Source organism: Lycium barbarum, chromosome 6 (assembly GCF_019175385.1).
Source record: "Lycium barbarum isolate Lr01 chromosome 6, ASM1917538v2, whole genome shotgun sequence".
Taxonomy (NCBI): domain Eukaryota; kingdom Viridiplantae; phylum Streptophyta; class Magnoliopsida; order Solanales; family Solanaceae; genus Lycium; species Lycium barbarum.
The window spans coordinates 111438999-111466296 of record NC_083342.1 but is presented as its reverse complement, the minus strand read 5'-3'; the positions used below and the strand labels follow the sequence as shown (position 1 = coordinate 111466296).

The 27298-nt window shown below is 36.2% G+C and overlaps 2 protein-coding genes across 6 annotated transcripts; one reads left to right on the top strand and one right to left on the bottom strand.

The window, feature by feature from the left end:
- Positions 1-6149: 6149 nt before the first annotated feature.
- LOC132599978 (uncharacterized) lies at positions 6150-6920 on the bottom strand. Its single transcript, XM_060313121.1, has 2 exons — positions 6508-6920; positions 6150-6417 (listed from the first exon to the last, which is right to left on the bottom strand). The coding sequence occupies exons 1-2, from the start codon at positions 6814-6816 to the stop codon at positions 6298-6300; spliced, it is 429 nt and encodes a 142-aa protein (XP_060169104.1). The 5' UTR covers positions 6817-6920; the 3' UTR covers positions 6150-6297.
- Positions 6921-18366: 11446 nt separating this feature from the next.
- LOC132645491 (transcriptional activator TAF-1) lies at positions 18367-25536 on the top strand. 5 transcript variants are annotated; one of them, XM_060362500.1, is made up of 13 exons: positions 18369-18582; positions 21275-21424; positions 21619-21663; positions 21751-21843; positions 21962-22042; positions 22801-22857; positions 22999-23159; positions 23371-23437; positions 23547-23595; positions 24107-24342; positions 24484-24561; positions 24689-24814; positions 24921-25536. In XM_060362500.1, exons 2-13 carry the CDS (start codon positions 21365-21367, stop codon positions 25152-25154), a joined length of 1287 nt encoding a protein of 428 aa, XP_060218483.1. In that variant the 5' UTR covers positions 18369-18582; positions 21275-21364; the 3' UTR covers positions 25155-25536. The 5 variants fall into 5 exon arrangements, with proteins under 5 accessions (XP_060218486.1, XP_060218483.1, XP_060218482.1 ...); XM_060362499.1 differs by having other exon boundaries at positions 21258-21424; XM_060362501.1 differs by having other exon boundaries at positions 18373-18582; positions 21258-21424; positions 23389-23437.
- Positions 25537-27298: the final 1762 nt, after the last annotated feature.

Sequence of the window (27298 nt, the reverse complement as noted above, 5' to 3'; positions counted from 1 at the left end):
CTTCGTTCTCCTCCCCAACCGATGTAGGATTCGCCTAAGGCAAGCCTTACACTCCCCCTCCCCCCTTGGGACTCAGCGTCCTCGCTGAGGTTTGCCCCACCACCGGCTCGGTACCGGCTCTGATACCAACTGTAACAGCCCAGGCCACCACTTGTAGAAATTGTCCGCTTTGGAGCCTTTGCCCCTCACGGTTTTAAAATGCGTCTACAAGGGAGAGATATCCAAGCACTTATAAAGCACTCTTCATTCTCCTCCCCAACCGATGTGGGATTCGCCTAAGGCAAGCCTTACACTCCCCTCCCCCCCCCCCCCCCCCCTCCTTGGGACTCAGCGTCCTCACTGAAGTTTGCCCCACCACCGGCCCGACACTGGCTCTGATACCAACTGTAACAGCCCAGGCCACCGCGGGTGAGTGTAAGGCTTGCCTTAGGCGAATCCCACATCGATTGGGGAGGAGAACGAAGAGTGCTTTATAAGTGCTTGGATACCTCTCCCTTGTAGACGCGTTTTAAAACCGTGAGGGGCAAAGGCTCCAAAGCGGACAATTTCTACAAGCGGTGGCCTGGGCTGTTACAGTTGGTATCAGAGCCGGTGCCGGGCCGGTGGTGGGGCAAACCTTAGTGAGGACGCTGAGTCCCAAGGGGGTAAGTGTAACGCTTGCCTTAGACGAATCCCACATCGTTTTAGGCGAATCCCACATAGGTTGTGGAGGAGAACGAAGAGTGCTTTATAAGTGCTTGAATACCTCTCCCTTATGGACACGTTTTAAAACCGTGATAGACAAAGACTCTAAAGCGGACAATTTCTACGGGCGGTGGCCTGAGCTTTTACAAAATACCTACCGTCCACTCCTAATTAAGAAGGTACTATTCACCTCACAATCATCTTTGCGTTAGTGGTACATTCATTTTACCAGAGAAGAATAATAGGAGCAGAAAAAGAATGGCGGAGAGTATTTCAAATTAAGCGTGGATCGCACATTGTGATTTTTTTTGGTTGAACTTTCAAAGTAGCCCTGGGCCAACGCGTGGGACGTCTTTTTGATATGACTAGGAAATATGTTCATAGTTCAGAATCCCATAGTGGACGGTTACGATTAGTTTTGCATTTAAGTGCTCTCGTGGGCCAAAAAGGGTATCTCACAAATCACAATATATAGAAATAATATATTCATTATGTTTTACTGTTAAGAAAAATAGATGTTTTATGTGATATTTTTTTTAATTTGTTTTAATATTAATAATATTATTTTATATTTATAATAATATATTATTAAATGTTACATTTTATTCTTAATGATATGTTTATAGGATTGAAAATCCTTTGCATTTTGTTTTAAATATTAAATTTCCCTACTTGCTTTCCTTAAATATATCCTTCTTCTATATTGAAAAGTAATACTACAATCTTGATCTTAGAACCACTGTCAGAGCCAGGTTTGGCAAGATGAGTGTAAAAAAGATGGCAAGAGTATTGATGTGGAGCTCGCTTTAATATCTTTGTCCCTTTAGAATTGATTTACTGCTTTTATTCGTAGTTTTATATATGCATGCACAAATTAAAGTTAATACGCTTTGGTTGGTCACGTGGAACTTAATTTGACAGAGAAATTATTAAGTGTGTAAATAAAGTCTCATATTGAGATTTTTTTTTTTTTTTCATATAAGATATATTAATATTCTTAATTGTGTAAGACCGAACGAAGAAAATCATACAAAATTCAATAGTGTAATAGGAGGAAGTATTAAGTCAGAGAATAACTGACTAGACTTAGTAACCACATACACTTGAGGGGGGCGCCATATCTCACTGAATCATCTATGATCAGGTGCCGCATATGTTGACTTCCTTCTTTTCTGTTAAAGATGTTACTTTATCTTTATATCTTGGGGATAATTGTATTGTTGATTTTTTAATTATTAATAAATTTTGATTTTATTTTATACTTTTTTTTGGCATAATTTGTTTGACATTTTTCGCTTTTTGAGAGTTAAACTTTTCAATTCTGATCGTGTGTTTGAACATAAAATCTTTAAACTTTTTGCAATAAAATTTACATATATAGAAACTACGTAAAAAATACTAAAAGTCACCATAATTAATATTTTAAAATATTTAAAAGGCAGGTGAAAAAATTATGGTCAAAGAACAACTCGTTTAACTCTCGAAAAGCGAAAAATGTCAAACAAATTAGGACGGAGAGAGTAATATATAGTAAATATATTTAATTTTTAATTAACTAAAATGTGTATTTTTAAAGGTTAATATTTAACCCAATGAGTCGAACACTCGAACAATCAAGAACAAAAAGTGAATTCCATTTTAGCAATTTATTGAATCTAACTATAATGTTTGAATGGATACATGTGAAAACTTTTATTATTTATATGTATCGGTTGCAAGTATTTTTTTCAGTAATTACTCACTTAAGAGGTAGATGTTTTTTTAAAAGTTCTTTTTTTTTTTGTTATATAAGGGAGAAAAGAGGAGAGAGGACGATGCTACTGCATATTCATAAGTTTTGAACCCTCCATCAAATGTGGAACTCAGAAGCTAGGAAGCTCATTAAGTGAGCTAAACTTATACTATGGCTCGTTTGGTACATGGAATAAGGATAAATAATCCTAGTATAAGTTATCTCGGGAGAAGGGTGGAATAACTAATTCCGGAATGAATTATTCTGAGATAACTTGATTCCAACCAAACGACCCCTAATGGTACATTTGTCACGACCACAAGACATATTCTCAATCCTACTTATTAATTTGCCCAATTTTTTTGGATAAGTGCATTATCGATGTTTATAATCTAACAGTACTGATGATAATATTCACACAATAGGTGTAATTGATTTTTTATTTTTATTTTGAAAAAAAAAATTGTGTGAGGACAATCTCAAGGTGTGATTTTCCTTGTGGAAAGTCTCTCAAGTCTCAGGTCAATTTGACTTAAAATATCTCTACCGGAAGTTTTGCTTTATTTGTTCTTAGAACACTTAAAATTCAAATGTCAAAAGTCTGTTTCCGATTTCGTTTATGCTGCAATGAGTTGGTCTAATCTGACAAACACCCCATTAATCTAAAGGGCAAAAAGACCTTATAAAGTTTGAAGAGTAGTTTGTCATTTTATGGCCGTCGTAGGGAAAATTCAAACGTACATTTCATGTTTTCAACCCACTAATTCGTTTACTTAGCCCAACATTTTGTCGGTAATAACCTAACTAACTCATGCAATTTGCCGCAATTATTTTCTCTTTCTTTTTTCACATATTCCATAAGGGTGTGAGAAAGGCTTGATTAAATACAACGATTATCAAATTCAAACTCATGAGACGGTGAATTAAATCATAATGAAATTATTTACGTGCTTTTTAGACGCAATTCAAACTCACCGAAGGTCCTATTCCTTTTAAAAATAGAATCATCTATCATAATTATTAGTTGGGTATTTTGCGTTTAATGTTATTGGATTTGATTTTCTTTGACTAAATTGATTTAAAAATGTGTTTTTAGTCATCCTTCGTGGAATTAATTAGAATTTTATTTGTTAAAATGAAAAAAAAAAGTACAATGTTATTTGGAAGAATATTTATACGTGTATTTTATTGTTGATTTTTAACCAACGACAAAGTTAATAATATGAGGTGGAAAAAGAAGGAAGGCAGCTTTGACTTTGCAACATGAATCACTCACTTTTAAAATGGGAATAGTGAAAAAGTGAAGGGGAAAAAATATCTGGTACCAAACAGATTATATTAGCTAGGCCTACAGGCATAGCGGACTTGAAATGAGGCATCCAATCTGGTTAATCTTTCTTCTTTTGCATTATTATATAAATAATATATACCATTAAATTAATTTGCGGATAAAAAGGACCACGTCAGCCACATGACTGGTGTTATTAGTTGGCCAATAAGACCCCGGGTCAGGGACGCGTGAATCGACTGTTTCTGTTTCATCGACACGTATTAGCCAATACAATACGTCGGAAATAATATAATATTTGAAACACGATTATCAATGCGCCAGCTCACTCCACTTACAGTCACCCCTCTAGGAGGGATCCTTCCTTTCTCTTAGCCCGGAATCAAAATGGCTAAAAAAAAAAACATTTTGAACCAAAATGCTCCAATAAAAAAAACAGTTAGTAAAGTATCTATAGCGCAGTAAAATAATGTGCTATAGCACTAACAGAGACGGTCCCGTTAACTCTTATAACGCAGTAAAATAATGCGCTATACGGAATACGGTCCAACGTATAACGCCTGATTTTACTGTGTTATAGGAGACCATAAAATCACAAGTCCCCCTTTCCATTCTTCCCTTATTACGTAATTTTATTTTTTTTACGTAATTTAGCCGTATATTAATCATGCTTTAAGACTCCGAAACTTCAATATTTTATATAGAACTCTAGTTATATTTGTACAATTAATAAAATAGGCTCAACACATCAAGAATACGTGATACTTTAAATTATCGTTTTAATAGTTGAAAAGTGCTCGAAATCCTTTTTTGTTTGAAGACTTGTAGTCATTAGCTTTAAGTTATTTATCTTTTAGGGTTTCGTCTTATTTTTAAATTAATGCTTAACTTTATTTCGAATGTGTCACGTTTTTTTTTATTATCAATAATAAAGACTAATGATAATATTTATAAATATGCAAAAAATATATAATATTTACGATAAATTGTACAACACTAATGTATATACACTATCGAGGATGGGTCCCACATGTAGTATGACGGAGACTATCCCTAGGCCTAAGGCTCATACCATCCCCACTGCCCTCGCCATCGTCTCCGTCGCCCTTTTTCCTCTTAATAACCGGGCGCTCCAAGTCATGATCATCTCCTCTTCCCCTAGCCCTTGTGCCCTTAACTAGAACGTGCTTCTTCTTGGGATCTTGTCCCGCTGGCACGCTCAGAACCTCAGGCTGAGCTGGGTCTGGAAACTGGACCTCTTCCTCGTCGGGAGTCGCCACCGCAGGCGCCGAAGGATGAACCTGAAAAATATATAAATATTAGTACCATTTCTTATTTATGTTGAATACATTAACGTTATTTATTTAATCAAACCTGTGTGTCAACGGGCGCCTGAGAAGGCTCCTGAGATGGGTCTGTAGCCTCCTGAGATGGGTGTGATGGTGAATATGAGGTAGTCTCCTGGATGAGATGCTGTTCGAAGTCCAAGTAAAGGTTATAAAAATTAAATAAACATTTATCTTATATTGAATAAAATTAGTTTAAGTAAAAAACATACATAGGTCTCGGTAGTCTCATGAGAAGACACCTCTGCCTCGGCAGGCTGATGAGAATGCTCCGGAATGGGTAGCTCCTGTAGACCCACTGGCGCCGAATCCTAACATATGAAAAAAAATGAAATAATAAGTACTTTAAATGATCAAATATGTATATTAAATATTGACCTTATATTGAATAAAATAAATTTTAATAAAAAGCTTACCTGTGGCTTGGTAGTCATATGGGAAGACACTGCTGGCTCGGCAGACCCATGAGAAAATGCTTGAGTGGGTGGCTCTGATGGACCCACTGGCGCCGAATCCTAAAATATGAAAAAAATGAAATAATAAGTACTTTAAATGATCAAATATGTCTATTAAATATTGACCTTATATTGAATAAAATTAGTTTTAAGTAAAAAACTTACATGCGCCTCGGTAGTCTCATGAGAAGACACCTCTGCCTCGGCAGGCTGAGTGGGTGGCTCTGATGGACTCGCTGGCGCCGAATCCTAAAATATAAAATATTACTAAATAATGGATAACATATATATATATATATATATATATATATATATAAAATAAATAATTTAAATGAACAAATATGTATTTTAAATACTAACCGGGATAAAAAACTCATCAAAGTCAAGAATCCGGGCTCCCTCTGAATTCCTCACAGGCCGCTCATCAGCTAATGAAGCGCGTAACGCCGCCCAATCAACGTTATCACGCTCCTCCATGTATGCATTATGGCTCGGCTGTAATGAAGAATCGGGTATCTCAACAAGTAAGACCGCCGGCGTAAACGTAGGTGAGTCTCCAGGTGAGCTGCCACCGGCCTGGAAGGGCTGCGGATGGACTAGACCGTGAACGCCCTCTTGAATGGGACCAACCTCATCCGCCTCATCTACCAGTCCTCCACCACCAGGTCCTCCGGCAGCAGCGCCGCGTCCTCTACGCGCACGGCGTCTTCCGGCAGCACGACCTCCTCCTCTGGGAGCCCCCGGTGCTGCCTGATACTCAGCCTCCGGAACAGGCTCCGCCATGCGCCTAATCTAGCCTGCCTGGCGAATACCATCCTCGGAAATCCTAACCATCTCCGCGGCAAGCCCCGCAAGCCCAGGGTAAGGCATATGCTCTAACCCCAAGATGCGTAAACGCTGTACGGCCACCAGCTGCATTTGTGTTTAACAGAAACAAAAAAAGTTTATATTTAAAACGTAACAATTAATGAAATTAGATAAATCTAAATACGATAAACTTACCAATGCCTCGTACTGCCCCGCGAGTGCTGAATATCCTACATCCCTAGGGGGACGCAAAGCTGGGTTGCCAATCAATCGGCGTGTGATCTGATGGTACCAGCGCATGTAATGCTCAACGGGAGTCAAATGGCCGACCACCGCTAAAGTGCCCAACCTGTTCTCCCAACGGTGGAGCTGGACATCCATGAAAGCCAAAAAATTATCATCAATGGCAGCCCGATCGTCCCGCTGGTAGTGTCGGAGCTCATGACGGACATCAGGGGGTATACTCTGTGTATGGCCAAACTGTCGTAAGACACGCTCGGGCATGTGATCCTCTACGATGTCCAGGTGTATCAATGGACACCGCGACCTCCAAACCCCCTGACCTGCCCTACAGAAGGGGGGCAAACCATCTAATATAGCAGCGTACGGCGTCCATATAAATAGCTGCATAACATATAAATACAAATCAGTGATCACCATGTAGAAAAGACGTTTAATTAAATTATTAATGTAAATTTAAATAGTTTTACCGCATCATCCGTCATGTGATCAAGCTGGTCCCGGAATGGAAGAATACTGTGGTGCGTATCAACATCCCGGTCAAAACCTGCTGTCCACCTCCTCGCATAAGGCATGTGAATCTCGAGGTGATGTCTAGGTACGGGCTGAAAAGGCAGCATCCTCTCCCACGCCCATAACTGTAAGCGATATTAGAAAATACGATTTTTTAGTCGCCCTTCCTTTCAAGAGGTTTGTTGACATTACAGGAACGCAACTTAAATATTACCTGGAGAAGAGCAAAAAATCCACACACATCTCTGACAGCACCAATAGACGCTCGGCACAGGCATCTGTAAAGATACGCCAAAACAGCACCGCCCCAGCTGTAGTCTCCCAAGCGGTCCAGATGCTCCAAAAAAACCAAGTAACGTAAACTGACAAAGGCACCCGATGAATTCGGGAATAAGATGCCCCCGAATATAATAAGCAGGTACAAACGGGCATGACGATCAACATCGTCCTGCGGGGTGTCGTCGCCAACCGGATCCAGACCCTTCAAATAAGTGCAGAGTGCACTAAGCTGAACCCGACTCTGTCCGGATATCTGGGCCGCGGCATCAGGCACGAAGTGGGTGAGCCTAGTCAACTCTGTCACCCACGTCCGACCAGGAGGAGGCTCGTACCGAGTGTACAGTGGCTCTCCATCAACCCACAATCCAAAGAGGACCTCTACATCCTCAAGTGTAATCGTGGCCTCACCAGTGCGAAGATGGAAGGTATGTGTCTCTGGCCTCCACCGCTCAACCATGGCCGTGATGAGCGCCCAATCATGCTGTACCCGACTAACGGACACGCAACGGTAGATGCCGCCCCGAAATAATATCTCCAACACGCGAGGATGTGAGGGGTGCTCGCGTAAAAGAGTCCACGCTCTCTGCAGCCTAGTAGATATCCCTATACTACCGGCCCATAATAACTCTGACCTATGATTGTCTTTCAAAGATAATACTGATCTATCAGCGGGCCCCGGGTGAACAACGGGCCCCGTGTGATCATCGGCCCCAGGGGGAACATTCGGATCCATGAAAGAGTCCGGTCTGTACAAACTAAATTAGTCATTATTCTTGAAATGAAAGATAAATTATATTAACTAATCGAAATTTAGCAGCAATATTTGTTTGGAACTATATTTTGAATATGTGATATATTTTTAGTTGACCAAATAGCCAACACAACTACGATAAAATTAAACTAAGAGTTCATATTCGTCGACCACATATTTTCCTATAAACTTTATATTTTTTTCGTTAGCTTATGTATTTATGAAAAGAAGAACTTTAACTATTCTTTTTAAGATATTTTTTTTTATTTAACATATATATTCATGCTTTTAAAATTGTATAGATTAACATTTCATAATCGTTTACAACTTGTTTGGATGGTTGTTACCTATTGTATTATATTATGTTGATAGTATAAATAAAATGTTTGGTTTAATTGCTACTTTAATTTTATTGTTATGTAACGACGAGAGGTTCTATTTTATGTAACCACTGATTTGGTCCTATATAATACAACATAATACGATAAATGTCAAAACAATACATAACAATCATCCAAACAAAATGTTAACAATATAATAATTCATTACCAATCAACTTCTTTCAATTCATAAAGAATATTTAATAAATACTCAATTAACAAAATAATAATTCATTAACAATTCATAAATAATTAACCAAATTCAACTTATAAACATATAACAAATTAACAATGTTAACAATTCATAAATAATTAACCAAATTAACAACTCATAAACATCTAACGAATTAACAATGCATAAACATTTAACAATTAACAATTCATAAACATTTAACAAATAATGAATTAAACCAAAAAAAAAAAAAAAAAACGGAACAGTGGCCTAAGCCACTGCCCCCAGCCGATCAAACCCAAAAAAAATAATGATTTTTTTTTTTATTAATGATGATTAAATGTTAAACATGCATGCAATATAATGTATATAACAAAATAATAACAAAAGTTCATAGTAGAAAACCTTAATCGAAGATTTTTTGTAGATATTTTAATCGAGTTGTACGCCGCTTTTTCTCAAAATTCAAACTTAGAATCTTGCTCCTTGACTTGAATATACCGAGAATCTAAACTTTCCGGATGAAATTTACTAGAAAACGTCGTTTTTAATGGGTGGGGACCACGAAAACCTGCCCTCTAATGGCGTTTTTGAAACAAAATTGCCACTAGAGGGGGCAGTGGTGGAACCCGATCGGGTTATAGTGGTAGACTATAACGCATGATTTTACTGCGTTATAGGAGAGAGACAAAGTCCTATAACGCAGTAAAATCATGCGTTATACGGTGCTTCGTATTCCATATAGCGCATTATTTTACTGCGTTATAGGACTTAACGGGTCCGTCTCCGTTAGTACTATAGGTACTTTAGTAACTTTTTTTTTATTGGGGCATTTTGGTTCAAAATGTTTTTTTTGAGCTATTTTAGTTCCGGACTCCCTTTCTCTTGCCCATATCTTTTGGTGTTCTATGCAGGTGACTAGGCTCAATCAACAATCGTTTTTGTCATTCGGTATTTCGTACTTGTTCTGAGGACCTATTAGAAAAAGACATTTTTAGTCAAGATTTTATCATTCTAAAAGTTTATTTTTTACAAACTAATACTTTTAAAAATAATGACTTAATCATTATTATAATTTAAATACACTGAATTTTAGTAATTGACATACTAAAAGTATAATTAAATTTTTGTTTATGAGTTAAGAAATGTCTAAAATAAGTCATAGATACTTGTTTAGCTGTAAATAATTTCATTAAGGGTAAAAAGAGAACTTTTAAGCTAAATCATCTCTAAATATAAAAACGTATCATTCTTTTTGGTCTTCAAGCCGTATCTTGACTTATTCGTCATTGTATTTATTGATGATATTTTGGTGTATTCCCGTAGTGAGGCTGATCATGCAGAACATATCAAAATAGTGTTGCAGACACTTGAGAATCGCGAGCTTTATGCTAAATTTTCTAAGTATGAATTTTGGCTTAAGTGAGTGGCATTTCTAGGCCATGTAATTTCAGGTGAAGGTGTGAAGGTTGATTCTCAGAAGATAGATGCCGTAAAGAATTGGCTCAGACCCACATCAGCATCCAATATACGAAGTTTCTTGGGTCTGGCGGGTTATTATAGACATTTTGTGGCGGGATTCTCCTCTATTTCAGCTCCATTGACTAAGTTGACTCATAAAAAGGTTAAGTTTCAGTGGTCAGATGCATATGACCAAAGCTTTGAAGAGGTGAAAAAGAGGTTGACTTCTGCTACAGTTTTGACGCTGTCAGAGGGAATCTAAGGGTTAGTAGTTTATTGTGATGCTTTGGGAATTGGTCTCGGATGTGTCTTAATGCGGCATGGTAAGGTTGTAGCTTTAGCTCGCGTTGAAGAAAATAAGAGAGTTATTACAAAGGAAGTTCACCGCTTAGCTAATCTAGGAGTTCGACTCTTGGACTCCGAAGATGGTGGCGTTGTTGTTCAAAACAGAGCTCATTCCTCCTTAGTGGTTACAGTTAAAGAGAAACAGTTTAGTGATCCTTACTTGTTACAGCTGAAAGAGGGGATTTACGAGCATAAGACGACGACATTTGAGCAAGGGGAAATGATGGTATTTAAGGTACCGAGGCAGATTACGTGTCCCACATGTTGATGAGCATAAAGAGAGAATTATGTCAGAAGCTCACAATTTCAGGTATTCCATTCATCCTGGTTTCACAAAGATGTATCATGACCTTAAGTAAATTTATTAGTGGAACGATAAGAAAAAGAATGTAGCGAATTTTGTGGCTAAGTATTCGAATTGTCAGCAAGTGAAAGCTAAGCACCTGAGGCTTGGTGGGTTGGCTCAGAATATTGATATTCCTGTTTGGAAATGGAAGATGATAAGTATGGACTTCATAACCAGTCTACCTCACTCATCCAGCAGACATGACTCGATTTGGGTGATTGTGGACCGACTTACTAAGTAAGCGCGCTTTTTGCCGGTCAAGACCATAGATTCAGCAGAAGATTATGCCAAGTTGTATATTCATGAGATTATCATATTTCATGGGACCCCAGTGTTCATTATTTCAGATCGTGGTGCTCAATTCACAGCAAACTTTTGGAAATCCTTTCAGAAAGGATTGGGAACCAAGGTTAACCTCAGTACAGCTTTCCATCCGCAGATAGATGGCCAGGAAAAGTGTACTATTTAGAATCTTGAGTACATGTTGAGAGCATATGTCCTAGATTTTAAAGGTAATTGGGATAAGCATTTGACTCTCATTGAATTTTCTTATAACAATAGTTATCATGCTAGTCTCACGATTGCACCGTTTGAAGCTCTTTATGGGCGAAGATGTATATCACCCATTGGTTGGTTCGAAGTTAGTGAAGCAGAACTGCTAGAACCAGATTTGGTCTATCAGGCTATGGAAAAAGTCAAGTTAATTCAAGAGCATTTGAAAACAGCTCAGAGTTGCCAGAAGTCCTATACAAATGTGAGGAGAAGGGACTTAGAGTTTCAAGTTGAGGATTAGGTGTTCTTAAAGTTTCACCTATGAAAGTTGTGATGAGATTTGACCAGAAAGGGAAACTTAGTCCCAGATATATTGGACCTTACAGAATCCTGCGAAGGATTGGTCAAGTGGCTTATGAACTTGAGTAGCCACAAGATTTGTATACCCAGTGTTTCGTGTATCTATGTTGAGGAAGTGTGTAGTAGACCCGTCGGTTGTTGTTCCTGCTGACACTATTACAGTTAAGGATGGCCTAACCTATGAGGAGATCCCTGTGGCAATTCTTGATCGTCAAGTTCGCAAGTTGAGAACTGAGTAGCCTCAATAAAGGTCTTATGAAGGAGTCAGAAAGTCGAAGAGGCTACATGAGAAGCCGAATAACATATGAAATCCAGATATCCTCACTTGTTTGAAGAGCAACCCGATAAAGTTCAAGGTAAATACATTCAGTATTCATGTTATGTCCCTTATGTATTCATACCTCACATTTCACATTCATGTTCATGTACTCTCTATTCATGTCTCATGTTTCAGCGTTTATGTTTTCATGAAACCATGTCATGTCAGTCCAGTTTCATGTATTCAAGCCATGTCCAGTCGCATTATTACCCATGACCCATCATTGGAAAAACTTCCTTCTTGAGAGTTGTAGATATTTGAAATACTTTTCCAACGGTATATTATGGAGGTCAAATGGACATATGTACAAAAAGTTATGTCCATTTTACTAAAACAGTGTTCTGCCAATTTACGGCAGAATTTACGGGCTGTAACTATTTTATGGGCCGTAAATTTTTGGTCAAAAATCACAGACAGTGTTACTAATTTATAGTCCGTAAATCTAATTTACAGGCCGTAAAATGGGCCTAAAGTGAGCGTAAAACAAGTCCGACAGCAACTTTAAAACTTCGTTTTAAGGTTTTTTTCACTTCATTCTTCACTTCCCCAAGCCCTAGAACCGCCATTCTCTCTTCTCCTCATCCTCATACATCAAGGTAAGTCCCTCCATGTATTCCTTAGTGAATTTTAATGATTATACATGAATCCTAAGCGAAATCGTAACTTAACAACCTACGGTTTTCAAGAAAACCCATCGCAAGGTTCAAGACTCAAGATTTTGGAATTCTTCTTCAAAGATTCAGATTCAAAGATTCAGACTCTTCTTAAGTTTTTGGAGCGATTAAGGTATGTAGGATTTCTATATACGTGTGGGAACGTCATTGTTCTTCCTGACGCCATGTTATTCCATGATTATATGAAAGCTCATAAAAAATTAAGATTTTAGACATGTTCATGCTAACACTAAGTATATGTACCATGATATACCATGTTTGTATTAATAATTCGTTATTGTGTTCTTGATATTCCATTTTGGTTATTGAGAATCTGTCCATAATCCATGAAAATTCATACTTTACATTCCATGGGTTCTTAAATCCAAGATATGAATCACTATGCTTATTTTCATGAAAATCCTACATGTTTTCATACAAGTATATGTAATTATATATTCATGTTATATTATACTTACAATTCACGTCTACAAATTGTATTTAAGAAAATCATGGGCTCAGATGCCACTTATTTTCTTGTTCATGTTTTTTAGAGTTGCACAAATTACCAAGAAGGCTCAGATAAACTGTTAAAGTTACTAAGGATCGCTCAGCCCAGTTAGAACGATTCCTTCATGTTTTATCGATTGAATCCTTTCATGTCATGTTATTATCTCATACCCTTAGCAAGGTATGAGAGTGCTCTGCTGGTCGGGCCAGGTACCATACTCTACGTACCCACGTGGTGATTCATGTTGTCGGTTATATTAATGATATCCCAACTAAAAATGCCTTTACTCATGTTATATATATATATACTCATGTCAGATGATACTCATGTTTCATGTTCAGCTTACAGATACAGTTTCAGTTCTGTTATTTCTATGTGCCATGCTTATTTCATTCATTTGCTTTACATACCAGTACAATTCGAATGTACTGACGTCCTCTTTTATTTGCCTGGGGGCTTGCATTTCACGATGCAGATTTACAGGACGACATATCAGCTCGTTATGACTGAGCACATATCGGCTACTGGTGAGCCCCATTCTATTCGGGGTGTTATCTCTATTTATGCTTATTTCAGTTATGCTTTAAAGGTATGCTGGGGGCCTTGTCTCGGTAAACAGTTTAGCAGTCAGACTCATCTTAGAGGTTCGCAGATTAGTCAGTTATGTTATGTCAGATATTCAAAGTCGTATAGCCATTTTGGCTCAGTATTATCATGTTTATTCAGACTATTTCCACTTCTTGTTTTAAAACAAGCATTTTCATTACCATTATGAGATTCCATGATTATTCATATTATCCATGTTTTAAAGTGTCTTCCGTATTAGTTCATGTCCATGTTGATTCAGCAAGCCATGTGGTTCGCTTGGTCACATGCAGCAAGGCACCGAGTGCTGTGTTACGCTCAGGCCATGGTTCGGGGTGTGACAGCTAGAAATTTGAATTAAGGCCTAATTTTGGGTAAAAGTTTGCCTTAAGGCCTAACTTTGTTACAAACCTTTGCCTTGCGAAATTGTTTTTTTTTTTTTTTAACTGAGCTGGGGTTCGAACTCAGAACCTCGGGATATTAGGCGAAGGGCAAAAATCAAATACCACCAATTCGAGGGGCAAAAATTAAAGACTAGCACCTTTGAAGGCAATCCACACAAAAAAATGAAAAATAATTATATATGTGACTGGAATACGTTTTAATCATGTTAGTACAATTACTATATATTCCACGTTTGCTAGGATTTTTTAAAGTCATATCTGAGATTCTTATGCTAGTTTTAACTATGTAGAAAAGCCAGTGAGACTCAAAGGATCGACATTTTCTTTATTTTAGATTAAAATTGGGAAAAAGGATCAAATTTACCCTCGAAGTATGGTTTATAGTTTAAATTTGTCCTCCGTCAAAGTTTGGGATCAAATTTGCTCTCTCCGTCAAAGTTTGGGATCAAATTTACCCTCTCCGTCAAAGTAGGATACTTGATAAATTTTCCCTTATATGGATGGAAGTCTGACTTGGACTCCACAACACAAAAAAATTAGTCACGTCGGATCCACATAGGCTCCACGTAGACTCCCAAAGCCAATTATCTTTTTAACCCGTTTCCCAATCCCAAATCTCTTAACCCGTCTAGACTATCGCTGACACTAAGGCACCATGTAATAATGTGAAAAACCGGAGTTTTAATCGCATCGAGGTACACACGAATGCATGTGATAAAATATGAGGCATGTAAGAAAAATTTCTGCAGCAGCAACAACAAATGTTTAATACGACCAATGATTCGTTGTTCTCTCCAGAAATATAGAATTTATCTGACTAGCAAAGCTTTCTTGAACATGACATCTATCTTAGGTGAACTTTGACGGAGCTAACTTAACTCATTGTTGTCGCCTCCTTGTCAGAAGCTCTCAAAAACTATTCTAGAGAACTGAAAATGGATTTTCAAAGCTGAACTGCACAAATTTATTTTGTTGTTTTGTTATCACTTTTGCAGGATCATAGATTTTCTGATCTTACTTTCGGTATACGTTTAGGAATGTATTCTGAGAAAAAATGTTTTCCTCTGTTCAGAAATGCTCTGAAGAGTTCATGAAGAAACCTTCACTATGACAAAACAAATGCTGCGGGGGCATTTTCAAAAGAGAATTGGGTTAAGAGAGTTGGGATTGGGAGTCTACGTGGAGCCTATGTGGATTTCCAACGTGGCTAATGTTTTTGTGTTGTGGATTCCAAGTCAGACTTCCATCCATATAAGGGCAAATTTACCAAGTATCCTAACGGGGAGGGCAAATTTGATCTCAAACTTTGACGGCGAGGGCAAATTTGATCCCAAACTTTGACGGAGAGCAAATTTAAACTATAAACCATACTTGGAGGATAAATTTGACCCTTTTCCCGATTAAAATTTATATTGAGGGCATCTTTGCCATTTCAATGAGAAGTCATGCATGAGGTCCTCTATGATGCACTAATATTCTCCATTTGGTTATGGTTCAAAATTAATAGAATAACAAAAAAATGTGTTCATAAATATATAAAAGACTTTTATATCTATTAATAAAATACAAATAAATTTATGTTTAAATTGTAGGAAACTATACTAATAGTCAGTATTCATTAAGTAAATTGTATTCATTTCTTATTGGGAAAATACATAAAAACCCCCCAACGTATAGCCAGATTAATTATGACGCACTTAATCTTTGCGGGCGACCTATTACCCCCCAGTCTTAATTTTTCAGTATTTTAGTACCATTTTCGACTGACGTGGCAAAAAAAAAATTATGGCAAGTGAAAGCAGTAATTTTTTTTTATATTTTAATAAAAATTAATTTTTAAAAATTTATTTATATTTTATCCTCTCACCCACCACCACCCTCCCTTTCTTCCACATTTCAATTGTTAAATGCAATTTATTTTTCTCTTTCTTCTTCTTTCTCCTTCTTCTCTTTCTTCTTCTTTCTCCTCAACCATTGCCGCCGCCGCCACACCGCCGCAGCAGCAGCAGCAACACCGCAGCAACAACAGCAACACCGCAGCAACAACAACAACAACACCAATATGAAAATGGGTCTGACCCATTAAAACATAATGCCATTTCAGTGGAGGAGATATTTTGGTGTTTGATTTGCCTTCAAATGAATGTGTGTGTTAATGGAGGAATAAAATGGGTTGAATGTGTGTGTGTTAATGGAGGAAGAAAATGGATTGAAGAAAATGGGTTTTAATGGAGGAAGAAAATGGGTCGAATGTTTCTTGAAAATAAGCTCTTTATGATTGATGATTAAATTGAATGTGTGTGTTAATGGAGGAAAAAAATGGGTTGAATGTGTGTGTGTTAATGGAGAAAGAAAATGGGTTGAATGTGTGTTGTTAATGGAGGAAGAAAATGGATTGAATGTATGTGTGTGTTAATGGAGGAAGAAAATGGGTTGAATGTGTGTGTGCTAATGGAGGAAGAAAATGGGTTGATGGATTTCTTGAAATGAAGAAGAAGAAGAAGGGTTTAGTGATGAAGAAGACAAAATTAATGGTTTAATTGTTAATTAGAGGTTAATTAGTGTAAATATAATTAATAAAAGAAAAATCAAATGAAAATAAAAGGAAAATTGTCAGTGACGTGGCAGCAGTGTGGCATCAATGTGGCGGAGAGTTTGCAACACTCTCTACTGTGCAACTGGGCTTCATTTTTTTTTTGCCACGTCAGTCAAAAAATGGTACTAAAATACTGAAAAATTAAGACGGGGGGGGGGGGGGGGGGGGGGGGTAATAGGTCGCCCGCAAAGGTTTGATGCGTCATAATTAATCTGGCTATACGTTGGGTTTTTTTTATTTTTTTTTATTTTTATGTATTTTCGCTTTCTCATTAACAAGTTTCAAAAGATACATGTATAAAAAATGTTTATTCTCTATTTAATCAAATACGCGAATAAATATATTCAAAAAAGATATATATATATATATATATATATATATATATATATATATATATATATATATATATATATATATTATTTATTAAATTTCATTAAAATAAAAATATAAAAACCTCGTATTTTTAATTTTAATTTACTTTTTAATAATTATATTCTAATATACTTAGATATACCTCATAGGGGGTGCATGTATTGAATTTTCATAGTATAGGGTTCAATAAGTTCATGAAATAGTAAAGCTAATTTGGAGAAAATTAATAGAATAAATTAAAAGAAAAAGAATGATTTCGATTGAACCCAAAAACACTAAGATGGGTGTACACGTATTTCTTTAAAAAGAATTAAGATATAATTGACTTGTACTTTCTTTTTTTATATAAATTTTTTCTTTCTATTACATTTGGAGATAGAGGAAATAAGGAAAATGAATTATACACAAGTAATGGAACTTGAACTCTTCACTTCAGTCGTGGAAAATAGGGAGCTCGCTAAAGCTAACGCCAATCTGTTAGTAAGTACCTAAAAATATAGGACTTTAATAAATGTTATTTAAATTGATTGAATTGTAATTATATTTATGTAAAAAAAAATTGTAAATTGACTCATTTTTCGTGTTGGACCCGTGCTTGCACAGGCTTGGCATCATCTAGTAGATGATAAATGAAATAGAGAAAGAACAAACTAGTCATATCACAAACAAACGATGAATATGTTAAAACAATTATTATAAACAAATCTAAATAAGGAAGATAAGCGTCATTTTATAGAATTGAGGAGACATTAATGATACAAGTTAATAGAGAGATGATATTACTAAGTGAAACAAGGTTTCCTTTATTCAGTGTCCAAAGAAGAGAAAGAAGTCTAATTGAGAAGCGCTTATCAACCCCCTTATCGATACCAAAGGAAAAATAAGTATTAGATTAAGTAATAGGATACTGTGCGAAACTTTATGGATGATTTCTGAAGTTATCGACTATTTGTTTATTATTGATTTGAGGTGAATTTAAATAAGAAAATATAATCTACCCTCAAATATATTTAAAATTGAGATGTAATTGTTGTAATCAAATATATTCCAAACGCCTTCTACTTGGTGAGTGTTCATTAATTTATTTTTCTTTCTAAATTGTTCAAATAAATATTGTAATTTCGCTCGAGAGTCCAAGAGCCATGTAAACATAAAACCCTTTTATGCCCTACCCGTAGCCGTATATATACACGATCCAAGCATACCGTATATATATATATATATATATATATGTATAAGATGAACTTTATTTAAAGTACGGACACGTGTTTGGTGACGTGGAATGTTGCCTTGGCGCTCCTCTTTCTTTCTTCTACTCTCTCTACATTCTTTTGCTCACGCCACACGCCCTTTCTCTTCTCTTCTCCTCTCTTTTTTCTTCAACTTCTTTTTAGAGAGAGAAAACCATACACAAAAGAATGCACAAACACTGAAACTTCTTACTACTAAAAATTCGCTTTCTACAGAAATTTGTTGTTTGTAGAGTTTAAGGTATGTCCAATTTGACTTTGTCATAAGTTTTTATCTTTTTGTCTACGTGGAGTTGAGTAGAGTTTGATCTCTCTTTAAATTGTCCTGAATTTTTCTGTGCTATCTTCTTTTGCCACTTGTTAATTTTCGTTTTATTTTTTGGGCTCATATGTAGCTGTGAGAAGTTAGAGTTTGTGTTTAAGAGAATGTTACTATTGAATTTAGACTAGTTATGGGGAATGTTGAATTTCCAAACGTAATTACGAATTCCAGTTCTTTTTTCTTTTTTGTTTTTGAAGCTTTTTTATACAGTAGTTTTTTATTTTTTATTTTGTTTTATGGTTACTGGTTGTGATTTAGGTGTGCTGACGAGGATAAAGTTGTCATTACATCATAAGTGTACTGTAGATTCAAAGTTTTGTAATGTTTGCGTCTTTACTTTGTTTTCTAGGTGGGGACTGTGAGGTTACGGTTATGCCCCTTTCCTTTCTGTTTTACCTTTTTCCTTGCTCCTTGGCCCCTGGGTGTGGGATGTGCGTGGACTTTGCCTGTTTCATTTTTCTCTCTTTTCACACACACACACATTTGAGAAAATCTGTATCTTGCTCTATGGTGGTATTGAGTTGAGACTATGCGTGTAGATCCTATTTGGGGTTATCCCTGAATCTGAAAGCAAGTTAATTTACCAAGAGAATTACTCCCTGTGTTTCAATTTGTTTGTCTGGCGTTTAAGGAAGTTAAGAAGATTTTTGAATAATATGGTCTTAAATTAAAGACATGTACAATGTATTAAAATGCTCTTTAATCTTGTAATCTTAAATATGCCACTTGAAAAATTGGAATAAAAGAGTCCCTAAAAAAAGGGAAAGAGACATTCTTTTTTAAACGGACTAAAAAAAGGAAAGTAAGACAAACAAATTGAAGTTAATTTTGTGACAGCCTATTATTGTATCACAGATAGATGCTCTGTCAGGAAAAAAATTAGGGCTTTGTTTGGGGGTGCGGGGAGGTGATGCAAGATTATGTTCTGAACAGGCTAGAAATAATAGACAGACTATTTTTCGAAAGATGTATTGAAAGCAGATGTAGGGGATGATAGTTGATAGATTTCCCATAACCATTGATTAAAAGGGCAAGTTTAAAAAATTTAGTGTAGACATGGTATTTCAACCTTTGCCGTGTGTTTTGCCTGGCTTTGGGATGGGGGCTTTTGCTACATGGAGCCAATCATGTAAGAGTATTAAGAGGTTAGAAGTTTTCTTTGGTTGGGGGGGGAAGAGAGTGGCCTTTGGATATAAATCACGAGAATGTGTGAACAAGATAAAGATTCAACTTTTTTTTTTTTTCTCTCCGATAAGGATTTCTCATTCCTTTGAGGAAAGTTACATAGCCATGCAAGAGGGATAGAATGGAACATAATTGACTGGATTTTGATCTCAACTTCCTTTTCCTTACACTCACACATATACATATAATTAATGAATGATTGGGTTTTGACGGATCTGGCTAACATTGAACTTGGTAAAATGAAATGGATGAATTATTCAAAAAAAGAATGTTCGAAGTATTTAACACTATCTAGTAGTGTGGTTTATACTGCATAAACTCTACCATCCTCAGACCCCAACGGGAGCGATTATACTGGGTATGTTGTTGTTGGTCTAGTAGTGTGGTTTAGCATGTTATAGCTTGCCCTTTCCTTGTTTTTCAGGTTACAACCTATAGATGACATAGACAATTATAGGTAGTTAATTACCTTATCAAAAAAATAAAATAAAATTATAGGTAGTTAATTTTTAAGTCAATGAACTTTACACTATCATGTGTATACGAATTAACCCTTCATATAATTTCAAGCTTTTTTGAAGTTAGAAGTATCAGCTACAAATAAGTAACCGATAGAAGTATCAGCTACAAATAAGTAACCGATGTTCTGTATTTGAATAATCTTTTAAGTATCCTTGAGAATATCCTCCTAGGTGTTAAAAGTATTAATCATGGACAACAACATCAATATATACATAATTCATGTATGACATTTTTTCTGATAAAAATGAAGTTAATAATTTAAAAGGATAATGGGGAAAACCATGAAGAACATGTTTTAATTCTTGAATAAGACTAATTTTATAAGATAACATGCACTGCAAGAGTTGGATTTTAGGTTCAGGAGGATAAAGCTCTCCTAGTCTCTTCAATTTAGGCTATGATAACAAAGTCAGATAATTTAATAGGATATCTTGTACTACTGCTTATTTAAGCTGTTCATTTCTTTTGTCAGTGTTAGTTATAGAAAACCATCTCTGTTGACTCCCATGCAACGGGATAGATCACATGTGAAGAATGATTTGCAATAACATAACTAGTACGCCTGCAGGTAATAAGTTAAGTCCAGTCTCCAGATGTGTTTTTCATGACATAAATAGTTTCACACTAGTGTGTGTTGCCCCACGGGTTGCCCCACGGGTTTCTGATGGTGATGCCGTGAATATGTTTGCTGTGTTGGGATCTATCTAATATATCATTTTCTCTTTTTAGCATGATAACTTGGAATGGATTAGAGAAATTTCAGAGATCCATTTGCTTTCTGAGTTTTCTCGCCTATATGCTCTATACCTTAATTTGTTTTCGAATTAATACATGGATTTTATATGGTTTGTTCATGTTGTGAAATTCAATTTCTCTCTTTTTGACAGGGTTTGCTTTTCTGTAGTTAATTAGTTGACACAGCACTCTCTATCAGTGACTACAAAAGGAAATTCTGATTGCATCTTTAGTACAACATCTTCTTGGTTTCTAATACATGGGAAACAGTGAGGATGGGAAATCCTGTAAGCCTGAGAAACCATCTTCGCCTGCACCGGTGAGCAAATTTGATGACAATTATTGGTTTAGTTGACTTTCTTGACCCATGTTAATACGGTCTTTGGTTCCATATGAACCTGTTTAGCCTAGATTTGTGCATACATATGACGGTTATATGCTATTATTCCTTTTATGTTGTGAAATATTTTAGAATTTCATATCTGACTAGTTGGTCTTTGTTCACATTGACAGGACCAGAGCAATCTCCATGTCTATCCTGATTGGGCAGCCATGCAGGTCAATAATTTTTTCATTTTGTTAATGATGTTGAGAATTTTAATGTTCTATGAATTGTCGCAAGGGTTTAACTAGTTAACGCTTCAGGCATATTATGGTCCTCGAGTAGCTGTACCTGCATATTTCAATTCAGCCGTTGCACCTGGTCATACCCCTCACCCTTATATGTGGGGTCCACAGGTATTTTCTAGGCAGAATGTTTCTGTTTTTGTTGTTGAACCATATGAATTGCTTTGCAAGGTAACTTATCGTCGCACTTCAAGTACTTCAGACTAAATTTGTTCCTTTACCCCCACAGCCTATGGTACCACCTTATGGCACCCCTTATGCAGCAATATATGCTCATGGCGGGGTTTACGCACATCCTGGAGTTCCAATTGTGAGTTTGCATTCAGTACTAATTTCTGTTCTTAGATTAGATATAACATATGCTCCTTGATTTCTGTTGTTTTGGTTGAAGTTCTTTAACCTGGAATTTATGATTAGGACACTGGTGGAAGCATATTTAGAGCACTGATATGTGTCAATGTTGCTGAACCTGACGCTTAGATATGATATCAGATTTAGTTTAGACTTCAGGGCATTGACTAGCTACTTGGACAGACTGATTTCTTGTATGAACTGTGGACAAGTAAGATGTAGGACAAAGTAAACAGTTTTACAGTTGTATAGCTAGCTGATTCAGGAATTAACCCTTGATATTGAATAATAATCTTGTCCCAGTATCTGCCTAATTATAAGTGCACTATTCATGTACTGGAATGGAAGTTGGGGTATTTGCTATGTTCCTTAAGACAATGATGCAACAGGATCCCGTTTTGGTTCTTTTAGTCAGCTGAAAATTAACACATCTTGGTTCTGTGACTTCGTGTTTATCATTTATTCAAGTTCTCGTATAAACATTTGAACCACCTTTATTTGTTCCCATTTGTCTTTGGGGAAAATGGGATTTTTTGGTTAGACTCCTTTAAGTGTTACATTTGTACCAGATATTACTTTTGACAATGCATGTATTCAGCATACTACTGCATATCTGCATAATGTTACAGTCATGACAGTGTGATGGCTAAGTAGCAAGAATAGACCCACCTATCTTACAGATTGCAATTTTTCCTTTTTATTTAATTTGAATTCCAGGGATCTCATCCTCCTGGTCATGTGATGGCGACATCTGCAGCTGTCAGCCAAGCCATGGTATATATGCCAGTTCTAAAACCTTTTAAGTATATATGAACTTATTTGTTTCCAGAATGGCATTACTGTCTGATCTGTTGCTGTTAGCTCAATGTATGACCCAGGAATTCAATAAAGACTAAATCACTCCACATTGTGTAGGATGGTGCTTCTTTGAGTTTAGATGCATCCGCTAAGTCCTCAGGGAATACTGATCGAGGCATGATGAATAAGCTGAAGGAATTTGAGGGGCTGTCTATGTCACTTCGAAATGGCAGCGCTGACAATGTTGAGGGTGGAACAGACAATGGACATTCACAAAGGTCTGTTGGTTATCAGTAGCATTAATGATCATTTTTGTTACACATAAAAAGTTGAAGATCATTTTCTTTTACCAATTGGTAAAAGGTCATGTTCAGTTATTTCAGTAGAACGCTCAACTCTCGCAGAATCTGATTATTTTCCAATTCTTGTTCTGCGTTATGGACAACATTTTGTAATTCTTCTCGGACAAGGAGCTAAACTAACTTTTAGTTTTCATGTTGTGACCAGTGGGGAAACTGAAGGTTCAACTGATGGAAGTGACACAAATGGAGCTGGGGTATGTTCTTTTCTGATGAGTGATGATAAATCTATGCGTATCAATTTAGCAGATTTGTTTGCATTGAATGAAAGCAGTGGATGCTGATACTATTCTTCTTGTATTCTAGGTCAGTGAGAGAAGCAAGAAAAGGAGCCGTGGGACAACTCCTGATAACTGTAAGAGATTGATCTCTCTCAGTTTTTGATTTGATTGACAGTTTAAAAGAGAAAGCAGATATAGTAAAAGAACAACTCCTCGGATTGAAATTTCTTTCCATATTTCCAATTGTTTCTTATTGAGTATTCTGTAGCATTAGGCTTTTGATCATTTCCATATATGACATGCAAAAAGAGTACTTATTTACTCGCGTTACATTGCAGAATGGCATAAGGCATTCTTAATTAAAGGTTTCTAGCTTTGATAAATTCAGCTTTTAACATCTAAAAGAGATGTCTGGAAGTGATATTGATCATACTTCTAGACTTTTTACTTGTAGATATTTTCACCACTTCTGGTTTTAGCTTCCATTGGTTATGTTGGGGACGTATGGTGTATTTATCAACATTGTTTTTCCACATTGCGCTATAGATACTTGATCTTTTGATCAGTGTTATCTTTTTCTGGATTATAACAGAGTAATTTGCTTGATTTCATTTGCTGATCTGTCAGTTCTTTGTTTTTAAACAGCTGGTAATGATAAGAGTCACTCACAAAGATGTCAACCTACTAGGGAAGTAAATGATGATGATGAGAAGTCAATCGTGGCTGTTAGTTCGGGTAAGGTTGCAGAGAAAGTGATGGGAACAGTACTTTCTCCCAGCATGACACCTTTGGAAATGAGAAATCCTGCAAGTGCACATGTGAAAGTTAGCCCATCTAGTTCACCACTAAGCCCTGCACTTCCGAATGAAACCTGGTTACAGGTATATAGCACAACTACCAGGTGAACTTTGATTTTTTTAATTTCATAGCGACCTCCCGGTGTCTATAGAGTTCTTCCTCAATTTGATGGGAAAATGTTTTTACATCTGAACCTAATTCTTGCCATATGCAACTATGTTCAGAATGAGCGTGAGCTGAAACGGGAGAAAAGGAAACAGTCTAATCGGGAATCTGCAAGGCGATCAAGATTGAGAAAACAGGTAAGAGGGTAGTGTGCAAATGGTATATAGAAGCTATGGTTATTGATAAACTTATGTGGCCTACGTCTAAATTTGGCTAAATACCATTCTGGTTCTCTAAATGTTCATCATTTCTCCTTTCCTTCAGGCTGAAGCTGAAGAATTGGCAATGCGAGTGCAGTCTTTAACAGCGGAAAACATGACACTCAAATCCGAGATAAACAAACTAATGGAGAACTCGGAGAAACTGAAGCTAGACAATGCTGCTTTAATGGTATAAGCTTGTCCCATTTCAGATTCTGTTCCAGTTGTTTGATTATTGTTGAATCAATTTTCTGTCAGTTTTGTTTGGAATGATAATCGTTGTTTTGTTTATACAGGAGAGACTGAAAAATGAACAGTTAGGACAGAAGGAACAAGTGAGTTTAGGTAAGATTGATGATAAGAGGCTGCAACCTGTAGGTACAGTAAACCTGCTAGCTAGAGTCAACAACTCCGGTTCCTTGGATAGAACAAATGAGGAGGGTGAAGTTTATGAGAACAATAGCTCTGGAGCAAAGCTTCATCAACTACTTGATACCAGCCCTAGAACTGATGCAGTGGCAGCTGGGTGATCAATGGTACAACACTTACTTTGAGATCTTAAAGTTTAGTCTGATTGTGTAATTTTGGCGTAATTATAAGTCCAAAATTACTGCTAACTGCGGGAGAGGAACACAAAGGGACAGCTGAATAGGATTATGGAACTTAAAAGGATTCTAATTTTACCTAATTGTAGTTTACGTGCTGGGAGAACTGACATGTGCTTTCTTCTGTTTCCTTTGTTCTTTTTTTCCTTTTCACTTCTGAGTTGGATGTGGCTATAATAGTGTGAATTTAATATTTGACATACTAAAGACTTGATTGAGGAATGCTATCGAACCAAAATGTTTTGGTTTGGATGATAAAAGTGAATCTGATAATTGATAAATAATGTAATGTTTATGATGTTACTTCCTACTGTCTCAGTTGGTTCAAACCATTCTTGTTTTCGAAGCATGAACCACTGGGAGATACTTGTTGGATCGAAATAATCAGGACGTCATGCGAAAGCTTATAATTGCAAACCTCAAACGACAATGAATCAAGCAACATTGGAAAACTATAAATGGGTTTGGTCAATTGACCTGCATATGAAAACTAATATAAAAGAAAATCATAAAAAATTATTGAGAGAAAAATTTCCTCCTAAACAAGATTTTATTTGAGGACTACATTGTGGCTACTACTATGTTATTTTGTGTGAAGGAAAAACTCTCAGTTTATATTTTTCTTCCAAAAAAATATTAGTCAGATATGAAAGATATCTTTTATACCTAGGAAACCTTTCCACCAAGAAATGAATTCTAATTATAATCGGGGCAAAACCCTAACAATACTTACTATACTTTAGGATTTCATCTATCTGGGAATGGTTAGTGGAGCCGGACGGGCCATGTGAATGCTTGCCTGCAGAAGTTTTAAGCCACAGCACCTCGCTCCTTTTCCTCTTTATCTTTTACTCGCTTTATGCTGTAGAGTTACCTTGCCTCCTTTAAGTTTTCTTTTGCTGAACGTGGTGAGTTTAAAACTGTAAAACTTGTTAATTCTTGTTCTATCTGCCAATCTTTTCTTTGTTTTTTTGTTTTAACTCGTATCGTGAAGCATTCCTGTTCCGTCTTGTTTTATGATTTGCCCCATCTCAACCCTTTGCCATCTGTAATGCCTCTATATTAAAAATTTATGCTGCATCTCCTATTGCCCGAGTGAAGCACATAGATCTTCTTGTTTTTGGTCCGTAAATCCCGTTCTGCTTCTGTTCCTCCAAAATTCTAGTCTATGCAGATGTCATTCGGAATTCAAATGCAATCGTCCGACAGACTGTTTTAAACGTAAAAAGAAGAAGGAGGACCTTCTGCCTTAGTCTTGCTTAGTATTCATATGTACTGTTAGGTGTTCTGTGGAGGTTTTTCAGAAAATGATTTTCAATTTTTTGTTTTTGGTGACAAGTGAATTTGCAGTCGCTACAGCACAAATGTTTTCCATTTTTCCTTTTTGGTTGGGCAAAATTCTTGGAAGACATTTTCTTTAGGAATGCAAGTTCCTTAAAAATGAGGAAAATGACATTTCTAGTAGCAATTGTAAGGGTGTCAACTGGTTTGAACCGGAACCGGACCGGCAACCGGTTATAAAACCGGCCGGTTTCCGGTCTAAAAACCGGAACCTGACACCGGTTCCGGTTTACCGGTTTGAAACTCCAAATCGGAACCGGTCCGGTTCAAAACGTCCAAAACCTCTTTTTTTTTTTTTGTTTTTTTGTATAGTATATATATATTATAGTATTTATTAGTATATTGTAGATATATTTACATATGTTATATAAGTTTATAAGTAAAGTTTATATATTTACTGACTAACAGGCTAACAGCAAGTCAGCAATACAGCATATACGTGTGTATATATATATATATATATATATATATATATATATATATATATATTAAGTTATATGCTTAAGTTATACTACATATACCTAAAATATAGTAAGAATATACTTATATATATCAATATACTTAGGTTATATAACTTATATATATATATATTTAAGTTATATGTATAATATAAATTATAAGTATATTCTTAGTATATTTTAGTTATTTTTCAAGTATATAACTTTCTAGTTTTTAATTTAAGTAGATGTATCATGTATATATTAAGTACATATATGTTTAAGTTATAT

Excerpts from the sequence above, each read along its gene's own strand:
- LOC132599978 (XM_060313121.1), bottom strand. The coding sequence starts at position 6,816 with ATGCCCGAGCGTGTCTTACGACAGTTTGGCCATACACAGAGTATACCC. Across the intron at positions 6,418-6,507 it reads CGGGGCAGTACGAGGCATTG|CTGGTGGCCGTACAGCGTTT; the intron begins GTAAGTTTATCG and ends ACACAAATGCAG.
- LOC132645491 (XM_060362500.1), top strand. The coding sequence starts at position 21,365 with ATGGGAAACAGTGAGGATGGGAAATCCTGTAAGCCTGAGAAACCATCT. Across the intron at positions 21,425-21,618 it reads AACCATCTTCGCCTGCACCG|GACCAGAGCAATCTCCATGT; the intron begins GTGAGCAAATTT and ends TCACATTGACAG. Across the intron at positions 23,438-23,546 it reads GTGACACAAATGGAGCTGGG|GTCAGTGAGAGAAGCAAGAA; the intron begins GTATGTTCTTTT and ends CTTGTATTCTAG.